Source organism: Gekko japonicus, unplaced genomic scaffold, assembly GCF_001447785.1.
Source record: "Gekko japonicus isolate JY-2015 unplaced genomic scaffold, Gekko_japonicus_V1.1 scaffold365, whole genome shotgun sequence".
NCBI lineage: Eukaryota > Metazoa > Chordata > Lepidosauria > Squamata > Gekkonidae > Gekko > Gekko japonicus.
This window is the reverse complement of record NW_015162488.1, coordinates 604,785-625,095: the sequence shown is the minus strand read 5'-3', so window position 1 is coordinate 625,095 and position 20,311 is coordinate 604,785. Positions and strand designations below refer to the sequence as shown.

At 43.4% G+C, this 20,311-nt stretch overlaps 1 protein-coding gene across 1 annotated transcript in view; it reads left to right on the top strand.

The window, feature by feature from the left end:
* Window positions 1–17,650, top strand: part of BTLA (B and T lymphocyte associated) — a 24,871-nt gene extending 7,221 nt beyond the window's left edge. Inside the window, exons 3-6 of the mRNA XM_015405953.1 lie at window positions 6,026–6,193; window positions 15,138–15,350; window positions 15,771–15,817; window positions 17,285–17,650. Of these exons, the coding sequence (XP_015261439.1) occupies window positions 6,026–6,193; window positions 15,138–15,350; window positions 15,771–15,817; window positions 17,285–17,617 (761 nt within the window). The 3' untranslated portion in view covers window positions 17,618–17,650. The remainder of the gene's footprint in view (window positions 1–6,025; window positions 6,194–15,137; window positions 15,351–15,770; window positions 15,818–17,284) is intronic.
* The last annotated feature ends 2,661 nt before the right edge of the window (window positions 17,651–20,311 follow it).

Here is a 20,311-nt window from a genome sequence, read left to right as displayed (position 1 = left end):
TCTTTCTTCTTCTTTCTTCTTCTTTCTTCTTCTTTCTTCTTCTTTCTTCTTCTTTCTTCTTCTTTCTTCTTCTTTCTTCTTCTTTCTTCTTCTTCTTTCTTCTTCTTTCTTCTTTCTTCTTCTTCTTCTTCTGTCCAAGAATTCTGCATAATCTTCTTCTTCTATGGGGGGGGGGGTTGTTGTTGTTCTCTTTGGCATAAAACACTCAGATCCTTTGCTTTTTTCTGCATGAAACACTACGGTTTTTCTGGTTGACCCAAATGGCCTTTGATAAGTGAAAGGCCCATTAGTATTTATTTATTTATTATATTTATACCCTGCCCATCCTGCGAACAGGCTCAGGGCAGCTAACAAAGCGGTACAATGTACCTGATTGGCATAACCATAAAAATTTAAAACTACATAAAACACATACTCATTCATATTACATAATTTAACAGTTAGCAATAAAGTGCTCACGGTACTAAAGATTAGATGGCGTGCATTCCAGATCTAAATCTACGTTGTTCGTCCGATCATCATCCCTCGAGCTGATGGGCCTAGCGATACAACTGGGCCAGTCCTAGGATCCAGAGGTTCAATGGGATCATTGATGGTAACAATAGTGGCGGCTCCTATTTAAAGGCCTGGCGGAAGAGCTCCGTCTTACAGGCCCTGCGGAACTGTAAAAGGTCCCGCTGTATGCCAATTGTATTGGTGGTGGAAAGTCACAGTCTATAAACATGCAAAAATATATCCACTGTGCACAGTGCGCTCAATATTTCTTTAACAAAAATCGTGGTTATGAATATGAAAGTACAAAAGTAATAATAATACATTCAAGTTATGAAATCAGGTACATAAAGATAGGTGACGATGGGACGGTAGTCTCTGGAATGCAGTGCCGTTTCGACAGACATCTTCTTCTAACCAATAATCTAGAAGTTGATAATGTATGAAAAATAGCACTTCAATGGAAAAGCTGCCCAATTCACATGGAGTTTGATGCCCAATTCACATGGAGTTTGATGACAGTTTCACCTATTACATTGCACAAATAATGGAGGAGAACATCTCTCAGACAGATTAAAACTTACTGTAAAAGGTCCCGCAGTATGCCAATTGTATTGGTGGTGGAAAGTGCCATCAAGTCGCAGCCGACTTGTGGTGACGCCGTAGAGTTTTCAAGGCAAGAGATGTTCAAGAGGCAGTTTGCCATTGTCTGCCTCCACATAGCAACCTTGGAATTCCTTGGTGGTTTCCTGCACTGCCCAAATATTAGCCAGGGCTGACCCTGCTTAACTTTCGAGATCTGACAAGATTGGGCTAGCCTGGGACATCCAGGTCAGGGCACCAATTGTGTGACTTAACCCTATTCCCGATAGTCTTTAATTCCTGTGTCCCTCTGTTTTTCTGCTTGTTCTGCTTCTCTTGCCAGTAGCTTGCCTATTATGATGTCACAGTGGGCCTGAACTGGTAGGAAATCACAGGTCTTTATGCCAAGGTATGTATAGTAAAAACAGAAAATCTCCTAGCAAGAAAAAATAAACTTATTAATGGATATCAGATACAACCGGCATCTCTTCTGATTCCAGCAAATCCATAATAAAATAGGTTAAATTTTGTGAGGAAAAGAGTGAAATTGTGATTTAAGTGCATATTAACCTGAAAAATGAAATGAATCTTACTAGCAAGTATTATTTTAACTGAGTACAATCCTATGAATAATATAAAGTCTGTAATTCATTTCATAAGAAATAAAAAACAACAAAAGGTATCTGGTCCTTATACAGGGAAATACAATTTACATCACAATGTTGTTCAATGGCTTTTCTCCGAGGCAACTGCTTATGCATTCTCAGCAGGATAAGTCCAACTGAATTAGTTGTCATTTTTTTCTCATTCTGCACACTTAGCATTGCAAAATCTGGAGCCAAAGTATACTGCAGCGAAATGTAATGCTAATATACTGCCCTTTCTCCATAGCAAAATCTGTTTGCCCCTGAAACTCCTTTGCTTCCAAGCCAGATTACTATCACTAGCATTCTAGAAAAATACATGTCTCACAAACACAGTTCTTGAAAAATGTGGGGCTGGTCTTGCCCTGCCCAACCACCCCCATTTTTGTTGCAAAATGCCTCCTCCTCAAAGGATCGGTCACTTTTAGGCACTTACAAGAACTGAGTGACAATTCCAAATTTGTAACAGGTCAACAGCATGAATTCCCTGGAAATATTTAACTACAATAAACGATTCATGGAACTGGTTATACAAACTTCCATCTCCTTCTTTATCTCACAGTGCAAAGATAAGGTTCTTGATTGGCTATCAAGGGCAGGAATAATTTGATTTTGTTTTGTTTGCTTTATAGCATTTTTTCCTTTTATTCTACCATGTATATTAATGGGGTAAAATTTTAACTCGCACATCTAAATTACAATTATCCCCCCCTTTTTTTACTAGCCAAGTGATATGTAATTGGTGACGCGAAGACCATAGCAGCCTCAGTCATCTCTGGAACAAGTCAATAGCTGTAGAAGGAAGCGAAACATACATAGAGGCTACACCACATATTCCACTATAGCCAAGTAGTGACACAAATGGTTACATTTCCCATACTAATAAATTGAAAGTAAGAATAACATTGATCAAAAGCTACATTTGAGGTTTTTTAATAGCCTCTATAGCTTGCTGATATAAATGTATAATATGATGCAATACGAAACTCAGAGATGGAACAAACAAATTTCGCTTAACAATGTAAAAAAACAAAGTAGAATTAATCTCAACTGAAAATGGCTATTGCTCTGTTTTTAATTCCATGAAGGTGCTCCCCAGAAGTGTTTCCCTTAGTCAGCCAACTCTCAGAATGCTTTGGTTAGTCCTGTCGCTAAACAGTCTCCCAACTTCCTTTAAAACATCTTTCTCTTTACATTGAAATAAGCCAATTAGCAGCTTCTTCTAAGGTCCTTTGGGGATGTGATGAAAGCTTGACTTCAGATAGGAGATTGTACCAAGTCATCCACTTCCATACACATCTTTGGCCAATAGATCTCTTCTTGAACTCTCCTTTTCCATCCCTCAGTTTTTGTCGATAGTATTCAGTATTGGCTTCCGGTCTTGGCGCTTTAAACGATGGCGGTATCTCTTGGTTCCTCCAAGAGACGTGTGCCATGAATGGGGGATTAGGAGGGAGTGTGATTGTGCACACTCCCCCATGGAGCCCATAGACAATGGGCTTCTAGCCAGGGGGCTTTGGAGAGCCTTACCTCCGGCCGACAGCCGGTACAGGGGGGCTACTCTCTGCCCTGAAGGTCCTGCCCTGATTCCCAGTACTGGATTAGAAGCGACCACCAGGACAAGCATTTGGAGGTTTAGCGATTTTCTCTGCCTGGCGTGATCCCAGGGGCCGTCTTAGGACCTGGCGGACCAATTCAAGGATTGATGAGTGAGTTGCCGTTGAAACGAGACATTAAAGCCTAGACATGAAGTTCCTCTACTATAAGCGTATAAACAGAGGGGGGGAGGGGACGCCCTATCTCCCGACGTTTTAAGCAAACGCGAAAGCAAGGATGGAGGGACTGATCAAATTGTGGCGATGGACTATAGTGGAGAGTTTTTCTGAAAGAAAGCTGAGCGTTTAAACAGACCTTCGAGACTTTGGCATTCTTTCTCGGCTGATGTAAACATCCCCAAAAGATGGCAAGGAGAGGCAAAGAGGGAGGCGGGATCAATGCTTTCTTCAGGAAAGAGAACAGTGGAAAGTGAGGTCACGTGACCTAACCATAGACTCTGTCTTTAAAGTGAATTGTGGGCCCTCTGTAAGGAGACTCTAAAGTTTAGTTCTTTGTGGCTGGATTGGCAAGCTGATCGAAAAGCGGTTTTCTGGAGTAAAGGGCTCACTACCCCAACTTTACAAGATCTGCTTGCTAAGAGAAAGGTTCGAATCTCCAATGAGCGTGTTGTTAATGCAACAAAAGGAAAGACTCATTTGATTTAAGACTTTTAAGGAAGCGAAGATGTCCCTGGAAAAAAGGAACTTGGTTTATATCATGAATGGACAGATCCGGACTTATTAAAACTAAAAGATAATTGAAGAAAGAAGATACATTGAAGACGGAAGAAGAAAAATATGTTGTAATGTTCTTACTGAGGGAACATTGGTTTTAAAGATCTTGCCTATGGGGGGGGAGTAAAGCGTAAAAGGAGATGCTAATTTTTTCTTAAGGGCTGTGATTATGTCTGTTATAGCTTTGGAATTACTTTCTGTTTAGTCAGATAAACTGGCTCTGTCAGCAGAAGCAATGATTGGCAGGTACTCTTCATGTTTGAAAGTAACTGTATAAGAGTAATAACTATGTTTTAAGCATTGTAAAACCTCCATTCTTGGGGTTTAGTTAGGTTTTTTTTACTTTCTCCTTTAGATTGTAGATCCTCTGTCCCCAATTTCTGTTGTAGTTTTATAGAAATGCAAATAAAAAATTCCCCTTCAGGGGGCCAAAAAAGAAGAAGAAGAGATTGGATTTATACCCCGCCCTTCACTTGGAGTCTCAGAGCGGCTTACAAACTCCTTTCCCTTCCCCTCCCCACAACAGACACCCTGTGAGGTGGGTGGGGCTGAGAGAACTCTGACACAAACTGGTCTTTTTCAAGGACAGCTGTGCCAGAGCTTGTGACTGACCCAAGGTCACATCAGCAGATTAAAGGCCCATAATGGTTGGCTGTTGCTTTCTCAACGGGTACTCACTGTTAGGAAATGGTCCTCTGAAGGACCATGTGAGCTAGTGAGGGAAAGGGAGCGTGTGTGTTTGTATATATCTGTGTAAAGAAAAAGCAGCTTTGCATTTGGAACAATCAGGAGTTTGGAACAATCAGAAAGAGACATTTGGCTTGAAGTAACTTGGAGTGAAGGATGTCTCTCTTTCTCTGGGGATCTGATTGTGGGATAGTTAATTTTCTGCCTTGCCAAATGCGTCTTTGCTGCCAATTGTATATTTGTAAATTAATATTACAAAAATGCTGTAAATCTCCAGTGTGTTCTCCTTCCAATGGGTAGCCACCCAGGTAGAGCTGATTCTGGATCTTTTTACCTCTCACAGAACAGTGGAATTTGTAACAATATCTTCTAGATCTTCAACTCTTCTATCTGTTCTTGTAAAATAATGTTTTGTTTTTAAGTTGTGCAAAACCTTATCATTTGAAGTAACAGTGTGAAGCTGAAAGTCCTTCCATTTGGGTTCAGATTGGCAACAGCATCAGCATTCTCAGAAAGTATGTATCTACCTACTGTTTCTCAAGTGTGGCCCCCATCTGCAGATATCTAAATCTACAGATCAGAGCCACACTTACACAAAAGAGATTTTTCTACAAACTTGAGGAACCTCCTAGATTTGCGGGAAAATCCAAAATGTTAAAAAAATGCATGGGGGGTTAAATTCCCCCCAAACTATACTTACCATTGAAGGATCTGGAGGATCTACATCAGATGAACCACTGAGAGTGGTGAGGGGGTGTTATGTATTGTGTTATATGTATAGCCTGAAGTGTAGAATGAGCCTGAGCTTCAGTCACAAGCTCCATAGACTCTCAGTATCCTGAAATCAATAGCTTGATTGGCTGCCATTGTGCAATGGATCAATCAAGGAAGACTATGACTTTCAGCGGGTGGTTCCAATGTCATCCATGACTTCAACATCGGTCATCTGAATGCTGTGTCACATTTTCACCACACACGGACTGCCAGAGACTATCATATCCAACAACGGAACCCAGTTCATATCCTCTGAGTTCCAGAGGTTCATGGAAGTGAACCTGATCCAGCACATCACAGCAGCCCTGTTCCATCTCTCTACAAATGGACAAGCTGAATGGATGGTGTGAACCATGAAAGACACACTCTGCAAGAGCATTCATGGGGACTGGAATCAAAGGTTGGCCGACTTGTTGCTCCAACAGCACATAAAGCCACACACAGCCACAGGGAGGAGTCCCGCAGAGCTCCTAATGAACTGGTGTTTGGCTTCACTACTCAACTATTTGCATCCAGATTTCACATTCAACCACCCACCGCAGCGAGAGTCCCGGGAGATGCCCCACTTATTCCAGATTGGCAACACCGTCTACGCCCAGAACTACAGCAAGGGGCCATTCTGGATTCCAGACACAGTGACCTCGGCTACCAGACGAGTCTCCTACGTGGTAACCACATCTGTTGGTAGGAGCCTCCAAAGACACATCGACCAACTACGGCATTGATGGGCTGAAGAGTCAGAGCCGAGACACACTCTGCAAGAGCATTCATGGGGACTGGAATCAAAGGTTGGCCGACTTGTTGCTCCAACAGCACATAAAGCCACACACAGCCACAGGGAGGAGTCCCGCAGAGCTCCTCATGAATTGGTGTTTGGCTTCACTACTCAACCATTTGCATCCAGATTTCACATCCAACCACCCACCACAGCGAGAGTTCCAGATTGGCAACACCGTCTGCGCCCAGAACTACAGCAAGGGGCCATTCTGGATTCCAGACACAGCGACCTCGGCTACCAGACCAGTCGGGGGAGCTGCAATGCTCCCAAAGAGCAAGAACTTGCCTGGGCTACTCAAAAGACTATGTGTGCTGACTTAGGGTGTTGTGTATTGTGTTATAAGTATAGCCTGAATTGTATACCAACAAGTCTACTGAACCGGACTTGACACCTACTGCATCGGCAACTATTCTGCCACCCGTTGTCGGGACCATGCCTCCCTCAAACCCAACACCAGCCATCGGAGCTAGCACCTCCTCAGACTCAGCATCAGCCTCTGGAACTGAAGTGCCCTCGGGCTCAACACTCTCCATCAGAGCCGAGCCTCCATACGGTCCAGCCTCAACCAGTCTGGCAGCCCCAGAGTGCAGCACTGACAGTTTTTCCTACAGAGACCATGCTTCTCCTGTGGGGGAGCTGCAATGCTCCCAAAGAGCAAGAACTTGCCTGGGCTACTCAAAAGACCATGTGTGCTGACTTAGGGGGGAGGGGTGTTGTGTATTGTGTTATATGTATAGCCTGAATTGTCGAATAAGCCAGAGCTTCAGTCACAAGCTCCATAGATTCTTAGTATCCTGAAATCAACAGCCTGATTGGCTGCCATTGTGCAATGGACCAATCAAGGAAGACTATGACTTTAGGCGGGAACAACGCCTATTGGTCCTAAGCACTCACTTATGATTGGACCTTACTTTTCTAGGGGTGTGGTTTAGCCAGTTCCAAACTGTATATAAGTTGGGGTTGTTCTGTATGTTCTGTGTTTTTATGTGTTCTGTTCTAATAAACTGAAATCACTGATTAAAGAAAGAGCTGCCTGATCTTGAGTTACAACAGGGGGAATGAAAGAAGCTGCATTGGGCTCTGCAGTGGCAGAGATGGGGAGGTTACCAGGGCAGGAAGCAGAATGAGGTAGGAGGGAGAAAGAGAGTGATGGGGTTGGGGAGGTAGAAAGAGAAGAGAGAGTGCTAGGGTGGAGAGGCAAAAGAGAAAGAGAGTGATAAGATTTATTATTTTTTATTTATTACATCAATTTATACCCCGCGCTTTCCGCGAGCAGAAAGAGAGAGAAAGAGTGACTGATGGGGTGGAGAGGCAGAAAAAGAGATTGATGAGGTGGGGCAACAGAAAGAGAGCAAGAATGATGGGGTAGGGACAGAAAGAGAAAGTGATGGGGCAGGGGTGGAAAGAGAGAGAAAAAGATAATGATGAGGTAGAGGGACAGAGGCACGGGGGAGACAAGAAGAGAAGGGTGGCAGGATGGAGAAACGATGAGAGGCAGAGAAGTAGGGGGAGAGGGGAGGAAACGAAGGTGGGAAAATGCCCCCTCCCCACAAATTTCTTGCAGGTCCCCACTTGTGTATTATATTAGTACCCTTGCTTTTCAGCTAGATTTACAGTTCAACTCAATAACCATGTACAGTTCTGTCATGACCCCCAGGGGTCGCCACCTTCAGCTGCCACCACTCTGGTCTTTGTGTCCCTTGAGAAGGCCCAGAGTATCCTCCCAAACCCATCCAAAATGCCCCCTTTTAAGACAAGAACGTAGGCATGATGATCAGGCAGAGAACACTTAAACAAATGGTTTATTAACACAGTACTGGGGCAAGGAAAACAAGACAAGGTGCTTTAAGATAGATAACAGTGTTTAAAGGCAAAATAAACAAATCTAACACAACTACCTAGTTCACTTAATTAGTTACTATTTCAAGGCCCACAGCCTTCTTATACCAGGCCTCCTGCCTGTACTCACTCTGTCCCAAGTGAGGGATCTTTCCCTCAGACCAGTCCCCTCAGTTTTTCTCTGTGTGAGGCAAGACTACAGAAGAACAAAGAACACAGTTTCATGGCCCACAAAGTTCCATCTCCTCACACAATCCCTGAACACTGATTGGCTACAACTGTTGCTAAGCATTGTGGGGGTTGTAGGCTGTCTGCTCTCCACTCCCACACAGGCCTCTAGGCCTTTCTCCCAGGCCTACACAGATCATGACAAGTTCTAACAATGGTTCCCCTTGACTGTCATTTCTGGCTCTCCTCTCTCAAGTACCTCCACACCCCTTCTTGACATCTGCATGGGGGCTTTGGAGAGGAATGATGACTAAACCTCTCCACAAACCTTCAGTTGACCTGAAGGCTGTTGTCACAGAGGCTCTCACAAATGTTGTCAGCAGCAGGTGGAGTACCTCTTCATTCAGCCTGTGAAGCTGGCTGGCAAGTTGTTTGAGGCACTGACCAGGAGCCCCAGGTTCACAGAAATCCCAAAGAAACAATAGGCAAGATCCAGGTTTGCTTACAAGGAGATTATAATAAGCAATTATCAAGCTTATAGAAATAGCAGGCTAAGCTCCCATTGGCTGGGCCTTGAATGCACCCCAGGGGTCATTTGGGGGGGACGCGGGGGGACGCCATCCCCCCGGGTGAGGTGCGGGAGGGCGGGGCCTGGAGCTCCCTGCTGGTGCCCGCTGGAGGTCGCCGCCGGCTGTGGGGAGGACACACTTCCGGTGATGTCAGGGGGTGTGGCATATGCTAATGAGTTATGCTAATGAGTCCCCCTAGCTCTTTTTCTATGAAATGACCCCTGCAAGTGAGGGATCTTTCTCTCAGACCAGTCCCCTCAGTTTTTCTCTGTGTGAGGCAAGACTACAGAAGAACAAAGAACACAGTTTCATGGCCCACAAAGTTCCATCTCCTCACACAATCCCTGAACACTGATTGGCTACAACTGTTGCTAAGCATTGTGGGGGTTGTAGGCTGTCTGCTCTCCACTCCCACACAGGCCTCTAGGCCTTTCTCCCAGGCCTACACAGATCATGACAAGTTCTAACAATGGTTCCCCTTGACTGTCATTTCTGGCTCTCCTCTCTCAAGTACCTCCACACCCCTTCTTGACATCTGCATGGGGGCTTTGGAGAGGAATGATGACTAAACCTCTCCACAAACCTTCAGTTGACCTGAAGGCTGTTGTCACAGAGGCTCTCACAAATGTTGTCAGCAGCAGGTGGAGTACCTCTTCATTCAGCCTGTGAAGCTGGCTGGCAAGTTGTTTGAGGCACTGACCAGGAGCCCCAGGTTCACAGAAATCCCAAAGAAACAATAGGCAAGATCCAGGTTTGCTTACAAGGAGATTATTCAATTTTTTTTCAATTTATTACAGGTCTTTATATTGGCTGGGCCTTGAATGCACCCCCACACAGTGAAACTTAGCCAGAACTCAATACAAGATGCATAGCTAAAACTAAGCATCTTATATCCTAATGCTGGCTACCTGTCAAGAAACCATTAATTAAGCTATTCCAAATCTATTTATTTATTTATTTCCTTCAATTTATATACCGCTCACCCCCTAAGGGCTCTGAGCAGTTTTACATATTCCATTAATGCCAATCCTAACCTAGGGCCACATACATACAAGGGGGAGAGTGACTAGCCTACCAGACACCCTGTAGCAAGTCGTTGTTGTCTGCAGGAACTCGTCCGACAACATCCTCCTGGTGCTGGTCTTTGATTGTTGCGACTACCTGGCTGTTGCGACTCCTTCGGGCCTGGACCAAGCACACGTCCACGCATGCTCACTGCCGGCCTCTGTCTAGTAGGCTCTGGCCTGCTGCGTCGCCCCGCCTCCGTGCTTTTTGCCGGCCCATCCTCCTCTCACTCGCTTTGCCTCGCCAGCCGCTGCCATGTTTCTCCGCCTCCGCCGCTCGCCGTTCATGCCGCCACTACACTGCAAGGGATGGGTGCCCCCCCCGCTCTAAGAGCAGGTACCCATTTGTCTATTTGCCCTTTAACAGGCTTTCGAGCCGCTGGGTGGACGGGAGCTGGGACATAGGGCCGGGAGCTCACCCCGCCCGCGGTGGGGCTCGAACAGCCGGAGCTGTTCGGCCAGATGTCAATGCAGGCTTCACTTACTGCCTGCGCCACCGCTCCCATCGCAAGATGAACCAGGCCATCTCACACCTGGTGTCTAGTGGTGAGAGGAAACAAATCAGACTTTGAAGATAAGATCTACTAACAAGCATGAGAGAGAAGAGTATGGGAGCGGCCTGACAGCCATCCCCTCACACAACTCAGGGCAACTAAAGGTCAAGCACCACTGCCTATAACACAGAGGTAGTTGCAGAGGCTATACACAGGTCTGACTCTTTTCTCTTTTTCCTTGGCTTTGTAGGATGACATGTTGACTAATACCTCCTCAACAAACTCCTTCTCTTAGTTTCACATGTGCCCTAAATAGAACACCTTTGCTTTTTCTGCTTTATAGATCACTCATAGTTGATACTGAACACATGAAGCTGTCTTTTACTGACTCAGACTATTATTAGTTTATCGGTGCCAGTATTGGCTATTCTGACTAGCAGAAAGCTCTCCAGGGTATCAAGCAGAGGTCTTTCACATCAACTCCTACTCGATTTTTTTAACTGGAGATGCCTGAATCTGCATAGTCACTGTTGCCATATTTGTAATAAATTTAGCTAGATAAGTGATAATTCCTAGAAATCTTTGTAAATTATGTTTTGTAAATTAGCCATTTGGGGTAACAAGTTTAGTCCTGTTTTAGCTGCATCACAATGTTGTTGTTCTTAAACCTTTATTGCTTAGGAGATGTCTTGGTGGTGGTGGTGGAAAGTGCCTTCAAGTCACAGCCAATTTACGGCTACACCATAGGGTTTTCAAGGCAAGAGACATTCAGAGTTGGTTTGCCATTGCCTGCTTCGGCATCATGGCCCTGGTATTCCTTGGAGGTCTCCCATCCAAATGCTGGCCAGGGCCGACCCTGCTTAGCTTTTAAGATATGACGAGATCAGGCTAGCCTGGGTTATCCAGGTCAGGGGAAGATATGTCTTAGGTCAGTGATATTTAGTGGCTCAGGAGCCAGATGTGGCTCTTTGACCTGCCACTTGTGGCTCTTCTGAGCACTGTTCCCCAATGTGGCAGCCTCCCCATGTTTCAGGAGAGTGGGCAAGGCAATTGTCTCATGAGGCTTGTGCTTGGCAGTGATTCCTACCGTGATCCTACCATGAAACAGTTGCCGCTGAAGGAACTGGAGGAGGGTGTAAACTGCAGGCCTCCCTAAGGTGTGTGCTTCATGCTAGGGATGGAAGTAAAGGACCCATCCTCTCCAACAGCACCCCTGATCTTTTCTCTGCAGCCTCTGCACTCTAATCACAGCATCTGAACGGCTTCCAGGAAGACAACAAGTTGGCCACATAGAATAAAGAGTAAAATCACACCACCAAGAAAAGAGCAAGCTGGCCACAGTGTGTGGGAGGGTGGTTTTAGTCCCCTTTCTCAATGGCCAGATCTCTCAGTATCTCAGAAATCTCAGTCTCTCACTTGAGATGCTGCATCTCATGTCTCAGAGAGATCAAGAAGGCAGAAAGGGATATAAAGGGTGCACAGGCCTCTCGAGAAGAGATGCTTCACAGAACTGCTGACTGCTCAGAGCAGAAGTTGGCCATGGGAAACCTCAACACCTTCTACTTCCTTTGCTGGCGTGAGGCAGAGTAGCTTTGGCCATCTTGCTCTCACCTGAATTGCGAGCCTTGTGCCAGGGAGAGAGTTCGAAGACAGCAAGGGAAACAAAAGATGTACAGGTTCACCAGTGATGGAGGGACAGCCCTGCATGCTCAGAGGTGCTCTGGTAATTTACAGATAATAGCTATATATTTAATACTGATATTTGTATCCAACATTATAGTACAGGTGTGTTTGGTGGGGTGGCACACAGAAAGGGTTGCCAGCTCCAGGATGGTAGAGATTTTGTGGGTGTAGCTTGAGAAAGGCAGGGTTTGGGGAGGGGGCAGGACTTCCATGGGGTATAATGCCATAGAGACTACCTTTTAAAGCAGTCATTTTCTCCAGGTGAATTGATTTCTGTTGCCTAGAGATAAATTGTAATCCCAGGAGATCTCCAGTCACCACCTGAAGGTTGGCAACCCTCCACACAGGCCATGCAGTAGTCATGTGACTCTTGTTTGATGGCAGTTGTGAATGTGACTTTCCATGAACTGCAGAACGAGTACCACTGTCTTGGGTATTTTATTTCTAACAAAGCAAATTTGCATTTTCCTTTAGTCAGTTTCAGGTTCTTTTTTCAACATCTGTCTAGAACTATTCCGAGCTTCTGGTTAAGTTCACATCTGCTGTTTCCCTGCACCAGAAAATTATCTCTGTGTGTGTGATTATCTCTCTTTAAATAGATATCTCTCTGCAGGTAGATATAATTATTAGGGATGGGCTTGAACAGAACCACAAAGCAAAATTAGTCACACATTTTGCCCTGTTTGTGGGTCATGAACAGAAGTTTGTGACAGGCTTACCGTCACAAACTGCTATGAACTTTTGAAGTGCATGATTTAAATCATCTGTCTGTACTTTTTGCTTGACTCTGGGTTGACTCTGGGTGCAGTCAGATGGCGTGCTGGGAGTGGTTTAAATTGCTCCGGTCCCAATGCGTTTTTTTTTAACCTGGAGAATCGCGATCACACTCACCTCCTTGTTCCAGATCACTGAGCAGCCACATCGCTCCCTGCCGTCCACACGCGGGAGCGCGCGTCAGTGGGTTTTTCCCTCTCTCACTCAGTTTGGGCATGCGCACAGGCGGCCATCTGTAGAATTAAATTTCGCGTGTGCGCAGAACAGCAATTTCCACTTCAACCCAACTGCTGTAACACTTCCCTTTAAACTTTAAAGGAACACTTCCCTCTGTGAAATCCTGAACTCGTCTAACCAACAAAACTAGGCACCGTTTAAACATTGTTTTTAATAACTTTGGAGCGGAGCTCTTCCTGTGCACATACCGCCGACACTAAAATAAAATGGCGGGCAAAGAACGGAAGCCTCAGGCTTCTGAGCAGAAGTGGCTCGACACCGCAGGAGCGATCAGACATCAGAAAAGTGCGGCTAGAACTGGAGAATCAGGAAAACACCACTTGGGGACCTGGTAACAAAATACTCCATTTTAAAGGGGGGTTGAGCCGGAAAGTGACGGCTGGGGATGGTGTGCAGATGTTGGGTGTGTGAACGTGGATATAAAATCCGTTACTGAAGCATGCCGAAAGCGGACTAAACGGCCCATCTGAACACACCCTCAGAGTACTTTTTGTCATGGATAAGAACAGAGGAAATTGTTTCCTCATAGGTAAGGCTAATGTTTATGGACATGAACCAATCAGATGGAGACAGGTAGGTTGGGAAGATTTCATTGGCCCTAGGTCAATATGTTTTCACATCCTGGGGTGAAAATAATGAATCCTTCCAATGTGAATAGCAGTGGCCCATTAGCCACTACTTTCTGGCAGGCCCCAGAATCCCCGTTCCAAAGCCCAGATTAGCCATGCACTTGAGGAGGGGAAGATAAAAAGGAGCTGTTCTCTCTTTGTGAGGACAGCTGGGCAGTTTCCTCTATGCATACAGCTTTGTGTTGCTTACTCATGAACCTTGTTATACCCAAGTTACCAAACAGCCCTGTTTGATGTTCCTCCTGGCATCAAACTGGTGAGAGGGCATGATTCAGGAGCTAATGGCAGCTACCAAAGAAGAAGCCTTCCCCAAGCTCTTAAGAGAGTTGGGGAACAGCTAGGGTTTCCCACAGGGAAGGTTTGGTTTCCTTTGGACAAAAAACTTCCAAAACACTCCCCTAGCCTCCAGGTGGGAGTTACATCTCTCTTACCTGCTTGCTGGCTAGTTGCAGGAGTGGGGGGAGAGAATAACCCAAGAGGGGCCGGGGCAGGATCATTACACCTCTCACATTGTTACACCTGTCCAGGGCTTTTTTTGTAGAAAAAGCCCAGCAGGAACTCATTAGCATAATTGGCCACACCCAACAGCAGAAACATATTAGCCTATTAGGCCACACCCCTGGCAGCACAGCTCATTAGCCTATGAGGCCACACCCCCGTGTTACCAGAAGTGTGGTCATCCAGCCACACCCACCTTTTGCTTCTTATTCTGTTTACCTTGTTTGTTGTCAAAACCCTGAGCTTTTTTAACTCCTTTGCATGTTAGGCCACACACCCCTAACGTAGCCAATCCTAATGAGTTCCTGCTGTTGGGTGTGGCCTGTTATGCTAATGAGCTCCTGCTGGGTGTGGCCAACTTGGGAGCCAGCCGGAACTCCGTTCCTGTGCGTTCCTGCCCCAAAATAGCCCTGCACCTGTCACATTCTTCTGGGTGCACAGTATGTTTCAAATTTACTGAAATTCGATATGCTTCCATTTTGATTTGTTTTGTTTTATATATGAACAAAATTAAATAGAATCTATATACAAACAATTCTGTAGAACCAGTGACTCAGATTATTTATATCCCAACCAAGCAAAATAAAATCAACATTTGTATTATTGTCAAAACTACAAAAAAAGAATTAACTAACTCTCCTCCCCATATCCCTAACCCAAGCTCACTGTGATGTGCAAAGGGTAAGTAATGGTTTTCTCAGTGATGTGCAAAGGGTAAGTAATGGTTTTTGCCATTGATTCTTAACTTCTTTATACTGCACCTCAAAGAACAGAAATCTGTTCTTCTCTGAGCTCACTGTGTATTCTTGAAGATGGGACTGAGTTAATGCTGAAGAAGTAGTATACAGGTAGGAAGCTAAGCCAGCACTTTTTGGACCCCCTGCTTCTGTTAAAGTCTGCTGTTACTGTGTTAAGTTCAAAGTCACGATCCACATAGACCAAGGTGATCTTTTTGAATTTGCAGATGATGACACAAATACTACAGATGGTCATGGAGCATCTAAAAAGGACAAGGCATGGATTATTTATCTCCTCTCATCTTTGGGTGCACTATGTCTCATTGCTGTTAGCTGCTTGGGCCCACTATATTTCATATGGAGGCACCCAGGTAAAGTCTCTAGTTCTTTTCATTTTCCAGTTCTCCCTTCTCCTGCAGGGCCAATGCAATTTGCCTGTCTGACCTCTGCCAAACATAATTTTCTTTTGTTTACAGTTATTTCAATATTCTAATTAAACATTATTTTCTTGTTAATATGCCCTGTTCTCCTCCATACAATCAAAGCAGTCTGATCTGCTAATAAAATTTGTTGAGCTCTTCCTTAATCCCAATTTTCTAGCCTATGTCATGAAAGCAATTTTATGTGGTTTCTTATTATAGAAAAAGTATTACAAATATAATGCAATACAGTCCTCCAAATACTGATAAATTTGGATGGTTTCCTCAAAGCATTGTTAATATTTTAGACAAATTACACAGAAAGTTCACACAATCACTCCATTCATATAATGATTCTTTTTCCCATTCCAGTTAAAAACAAGAAGATTTCATCCGTCTCACAAAGTGAAATGAATGTGGTAGGTTTGTTCGTTTGGTGTGTGTCGCTATCTAAACTTTGGCTATTATAGCTTACCTGACGGAGCTTCAATATGCAAAGTATTACAGAAACACAGATAGTGATATTCACCTCAAGGACTTTGCTGTTTCAAATAAAGTACATTTTTTCCAAGCGTATGCACATGTGAAAGGCTCCTTATTCAGTTGAATAAGGTTGATTTTTAAAACCAATAATATTTACAATTAGGTACGGACAGTAAAGTTCATCATGAATTTTCTCCAGTTTGTGGTTTGTGAAGCAATGTTTGCAAACTGAAGAACAGTCATGAACTTCCACAAATTTTGATGCAGTTTGTGGTGGTTCATGAACAACAGAAATCGGGGATCTTCATGAAAAACAGAGCCATTTAGACCAAACAGCTGCTTTCTGCTCCCCGCAAAAAGCCATGGGGAGCAGAAAACAGGGGTTTAAACTTTAAATGGCTCACAAACTGATATGAACCAATTCAGTTCATGAACCAGCATATTGATGAACTGAACTGCAAAAATGTGGTTTGTGCCCATCCCTACTTACAATCCTGTTTCCACTTATGCATCTAGTACATTTTCTCAATATCCCCACTTATGCATGTGGTTGGATTTTTGGTTTCAGAAAGAAGAAGAGAGTTAAAAGTTCTAAATGTGGCCACTTGATACTTAACATCATTGTCTAAGAAGTCATCAACAAAATTTAAGATTATATGTATTAGTAATCCTCAATATCCAGTGTCAATGGGAAAAGGTTAAAAATTCAGATATTTGCTGAATTTCAAATTTGTTCAATATTTCTTTTTTAAGCACTGTCTTAAACCTTGTTCAGATCTCTTACTTCGCTGAATGCATTGTTGTCCCATGGTTCAGTTGCAACTATAGTTTGTGCTTCTGCCTTCTTTCTGCCTTCCCTTTCATATGGCTCAATAACTAAACATTTCCACTGTTACAACAAACTGTGTTACATCTGAACCACAAACTTGGTTTTGTTGTCCTTCCTTCAAACCAACATTTCCAGGTAGGATTAAACCTTAGTTTGTAATCCCATTTGGAGGGAACAAACCATAGTCTGATTCAGCTTTAACAAACTATGCTCTGTCCTGAACGTAGTGATGGTTTATTATCAAGTGGCATGTGAGGGGAAGAGGGAAGGGTACAAAGTCAATATTTATTAAGTTTTAGTACTCAGATAATTTTACAACTGTTTACTGTCTGAATCATGCCTTATCTCACTCTCATAGGCAACTGTAAATCTGTATAAATAGTTCCATTTTTATCCAAATGTTTTGGATATTTTCCTGGTTATTTGGATAAAAGAGTTTCTTGTGTCTGTGTTTCCTGACGTTTTGAAGGCCAAGACTATTAAGATACTTGAACTGTCTACTATTTCTGACATAGTGGTTGCTGCCTTCTAAGCAGTTAAGTAACCCTATAAATTTATTACACTATTTTTGCAGTTGAATAGCTATTCAGATGTAAAGTACTACAATGACAATACCATTGGTGTCCCAGATGAAGGATCTGTGCCACATCATGGTGCTGCTACACCTGGCTTGAAGAACAAACATGGCAGCACTATCTGTGATGATCAAGTCAGTTGCTGGAAAGCATTTAGAGCAACATTAAATCCAGTACATCATCAGTCTGCCACCAGTATCCACCACTTCCCAGGTGAAGATCATGATATGATTGTTTATGCATCTCTGAGTCATGGGGAACATTCTCAAAGAAGTGAACCCTCAGTAGAAATTGAACTTACAGAATATGCCACCATTGGGCAGAAGAATTAAATCTGGCCAGTATTTTTGTTCTTATTTTATAAGTGACAGCCAATGTGTTCCACTGCAGCCCAACAAACTTACATAGAAAGACATTGTTATTTACTGCATGCATATCAGCTAATCAGTTTTCAACAGTAACATTCTTTTGTTCAAAGAAAATATTATTCTTCTGTTAAACTGTCTGATCATTCCAATGAATCTCAAGTTGATTGAATTTTAGCAATTCTGTCTTTGTAAGGTTCTACACATGTTAAATTTGTACCAGATCTTCATCAAATCCAACCACATTACTGTTGATTATTTAAGTATTCTACTCTTACATTGTTAAATGGTCTGAAGGCATAGAATGTAACAACCTTGGTGAAGTGAAGCAGGTTTTAGTCTACTCAGTGGGAATCCTACATATGACAACTTAAGTTCCAAGGAGGATGTGATGCAAGTTAAATAAATAATAATATATTAAATTATTTTTCTGCAAAGAAGATCTGTGAATGCTTCATTATCATCCTAAAAGGTATTCCCTGTGATTACTTCATTATCACCAGAATGGAATATTCACAATGAAAATAGCTCAAAAAATGTATCATTTTGAGAAACTGCAGCACTCTATTTTAATGTACAGTTCCAGTACACTCTGAACCCATGGGAGATTTTCAGTGAATGAATGTATTTTTCTTGTTAGGTGGGAAAAAAAAAGGACTAATTTTTGGTAATTTATTTCACTGAGTTGATCTTCAGTGGTGCTATCACTTTTTGCTGTTATTGGGGCAATCCAAACAGGAACAAAATAAGCAAGCCACAGTGGTGGGAAAACAGACCTGTGGTAGCAGAACACCAACCGTATGTAATACCGAAATTATCTACATTAGCAAATAAAGAAATAAAGATTCATGAAATAATCTATGGATTGTTAGATAAATTACTGCTGCACCATACATTGTTATCAAGGATGCTACAGTGATTGTCAACTAGATTTGATGTTAACATTAAAATTTCTACTGGAAAATGCAGAGCCAAGCTAGACAATATGGGTGGCCTCAGGGACACCTGCCATTTTGAAGTAGTCAGTGCCCAGCTCCTTTAAACTGAGTCAGGGGGCTCAATTATGGTTGGGACCACCACAGCATGTAGGAAGGAAGGGCTCCCCCCCATTTTTCTGACCTGAAATAGTGCTGGGAAGAGGAGCACATGGACTAATAACTGAATTCTGAGATCTTTCAACATGCTGCCAATCAACATCTTCTGGTTTTCCATGGCCCCAGGGACATCCATCTTGCCTCAACTAGGGCCAGGGCTTTTTCGTCCCTGGCCCCTACCTGGTGGAATGAGTTCCCATATGAGATCAGGGCCCTGCGGGCACTTTTAGAGTTCTGCAGGGCCCTGTAAGATGGAGCTCTTCCACCAGGCTCTTAGTTGAGGTGGCAAGCATCCCCTCTTCTATTGTGCCTCCCCTCCAGCAGGTCAGATCTCCTGTTTACCAGCTAGGAAACCTAATTTGAGAAACCTCATCTGTTGAGGCACTGATTAGCCCATAAGAATAGAATTCCATTTTAATTGATGTATTTTAATTGTTTTTAAGTTTTTGCTAGCTTTTTTTTTTTTTGCTTTTTAAAAGTTTTTTGCTAGGCTTTTTTCCCCCTGAGAAAATCTGTCCTGCACCCAACAGATCTTAAAGGTGAAAAGACTACCTCCCACTTGCATGTAAAGGAAGTATGAGAGCATATGTGTATTGTTAAACAAAACTGGGACATGTAGGCATTTTTTCTCCCTAAAAACTGGGGGGGGGGGGAGGGGAGGGAAACTCAACCCAAGATAACACTGCGAACCAGAAGGGTTAAGCTGACCATGTTTATTATAAAAGTACAAAATTTATTAGGGTGTACACATATTAAAATATATTCGGGTTAAAACTTTTTTTCAAGTATCAGACTAATACAAGCATATCAAATATTAATACGCATGATGGGTCAACACTTTCCAACTGAAGACCAAACGCGTTTCGGCCTCAAAGGGCCTTCCTCAGTGGTCACTATTACAACATAGTATAAACACACGTTCAAACATATGTATACAAGATCTTTAGTACACTTATATAAAGACCAGATGTTGTATCCTTATATGTTTGTAATTGTGTTACTGGTATTAATGATGGGCCATAGGTATAGCCATATCCATTCCAATTATTCTGGTAACTGAGATTTCATAAGTCTGAATGTGTGTCACTCCATCAAGGTAAGGATTCTGGGCTGGGAATTTCCTGATGATCTGAGGCTGGAGCCTGGGGAGGGGAGGGGCCTCAGCATAGCAGAATGCCATATTCACCCTCCAAAGCAGCCATTCCCTCCAGGGGAACTGCTCTCTGTAGTCTGGAGATCAGCTGTAATTCTGGATGATCTCCAGGCCCCACCTGGAGGTTGGCGACCCTAGTGAGATCACTGTATTAAACGGATGGCGGTACTCAACCTACTGCTAGTCGTCACCAAAGTGTCAAAATGGGCAAGCTGCACGGAATCATCTGAAACCACTTTCAGTACATAATGTCTTTAAGAAGTTTTTTTTTTAAAAAAAGCACCCTGAAAGAACAGTATACGAATTAGAATTCTGCCTTAATGACCTCATCAACTCGCCTTTGATTTGAAAGACAGGATGTATAAGAAAAACAGGAAGCGTCTCACCGTCTTAGCATGAAACAGGCTAACTGCA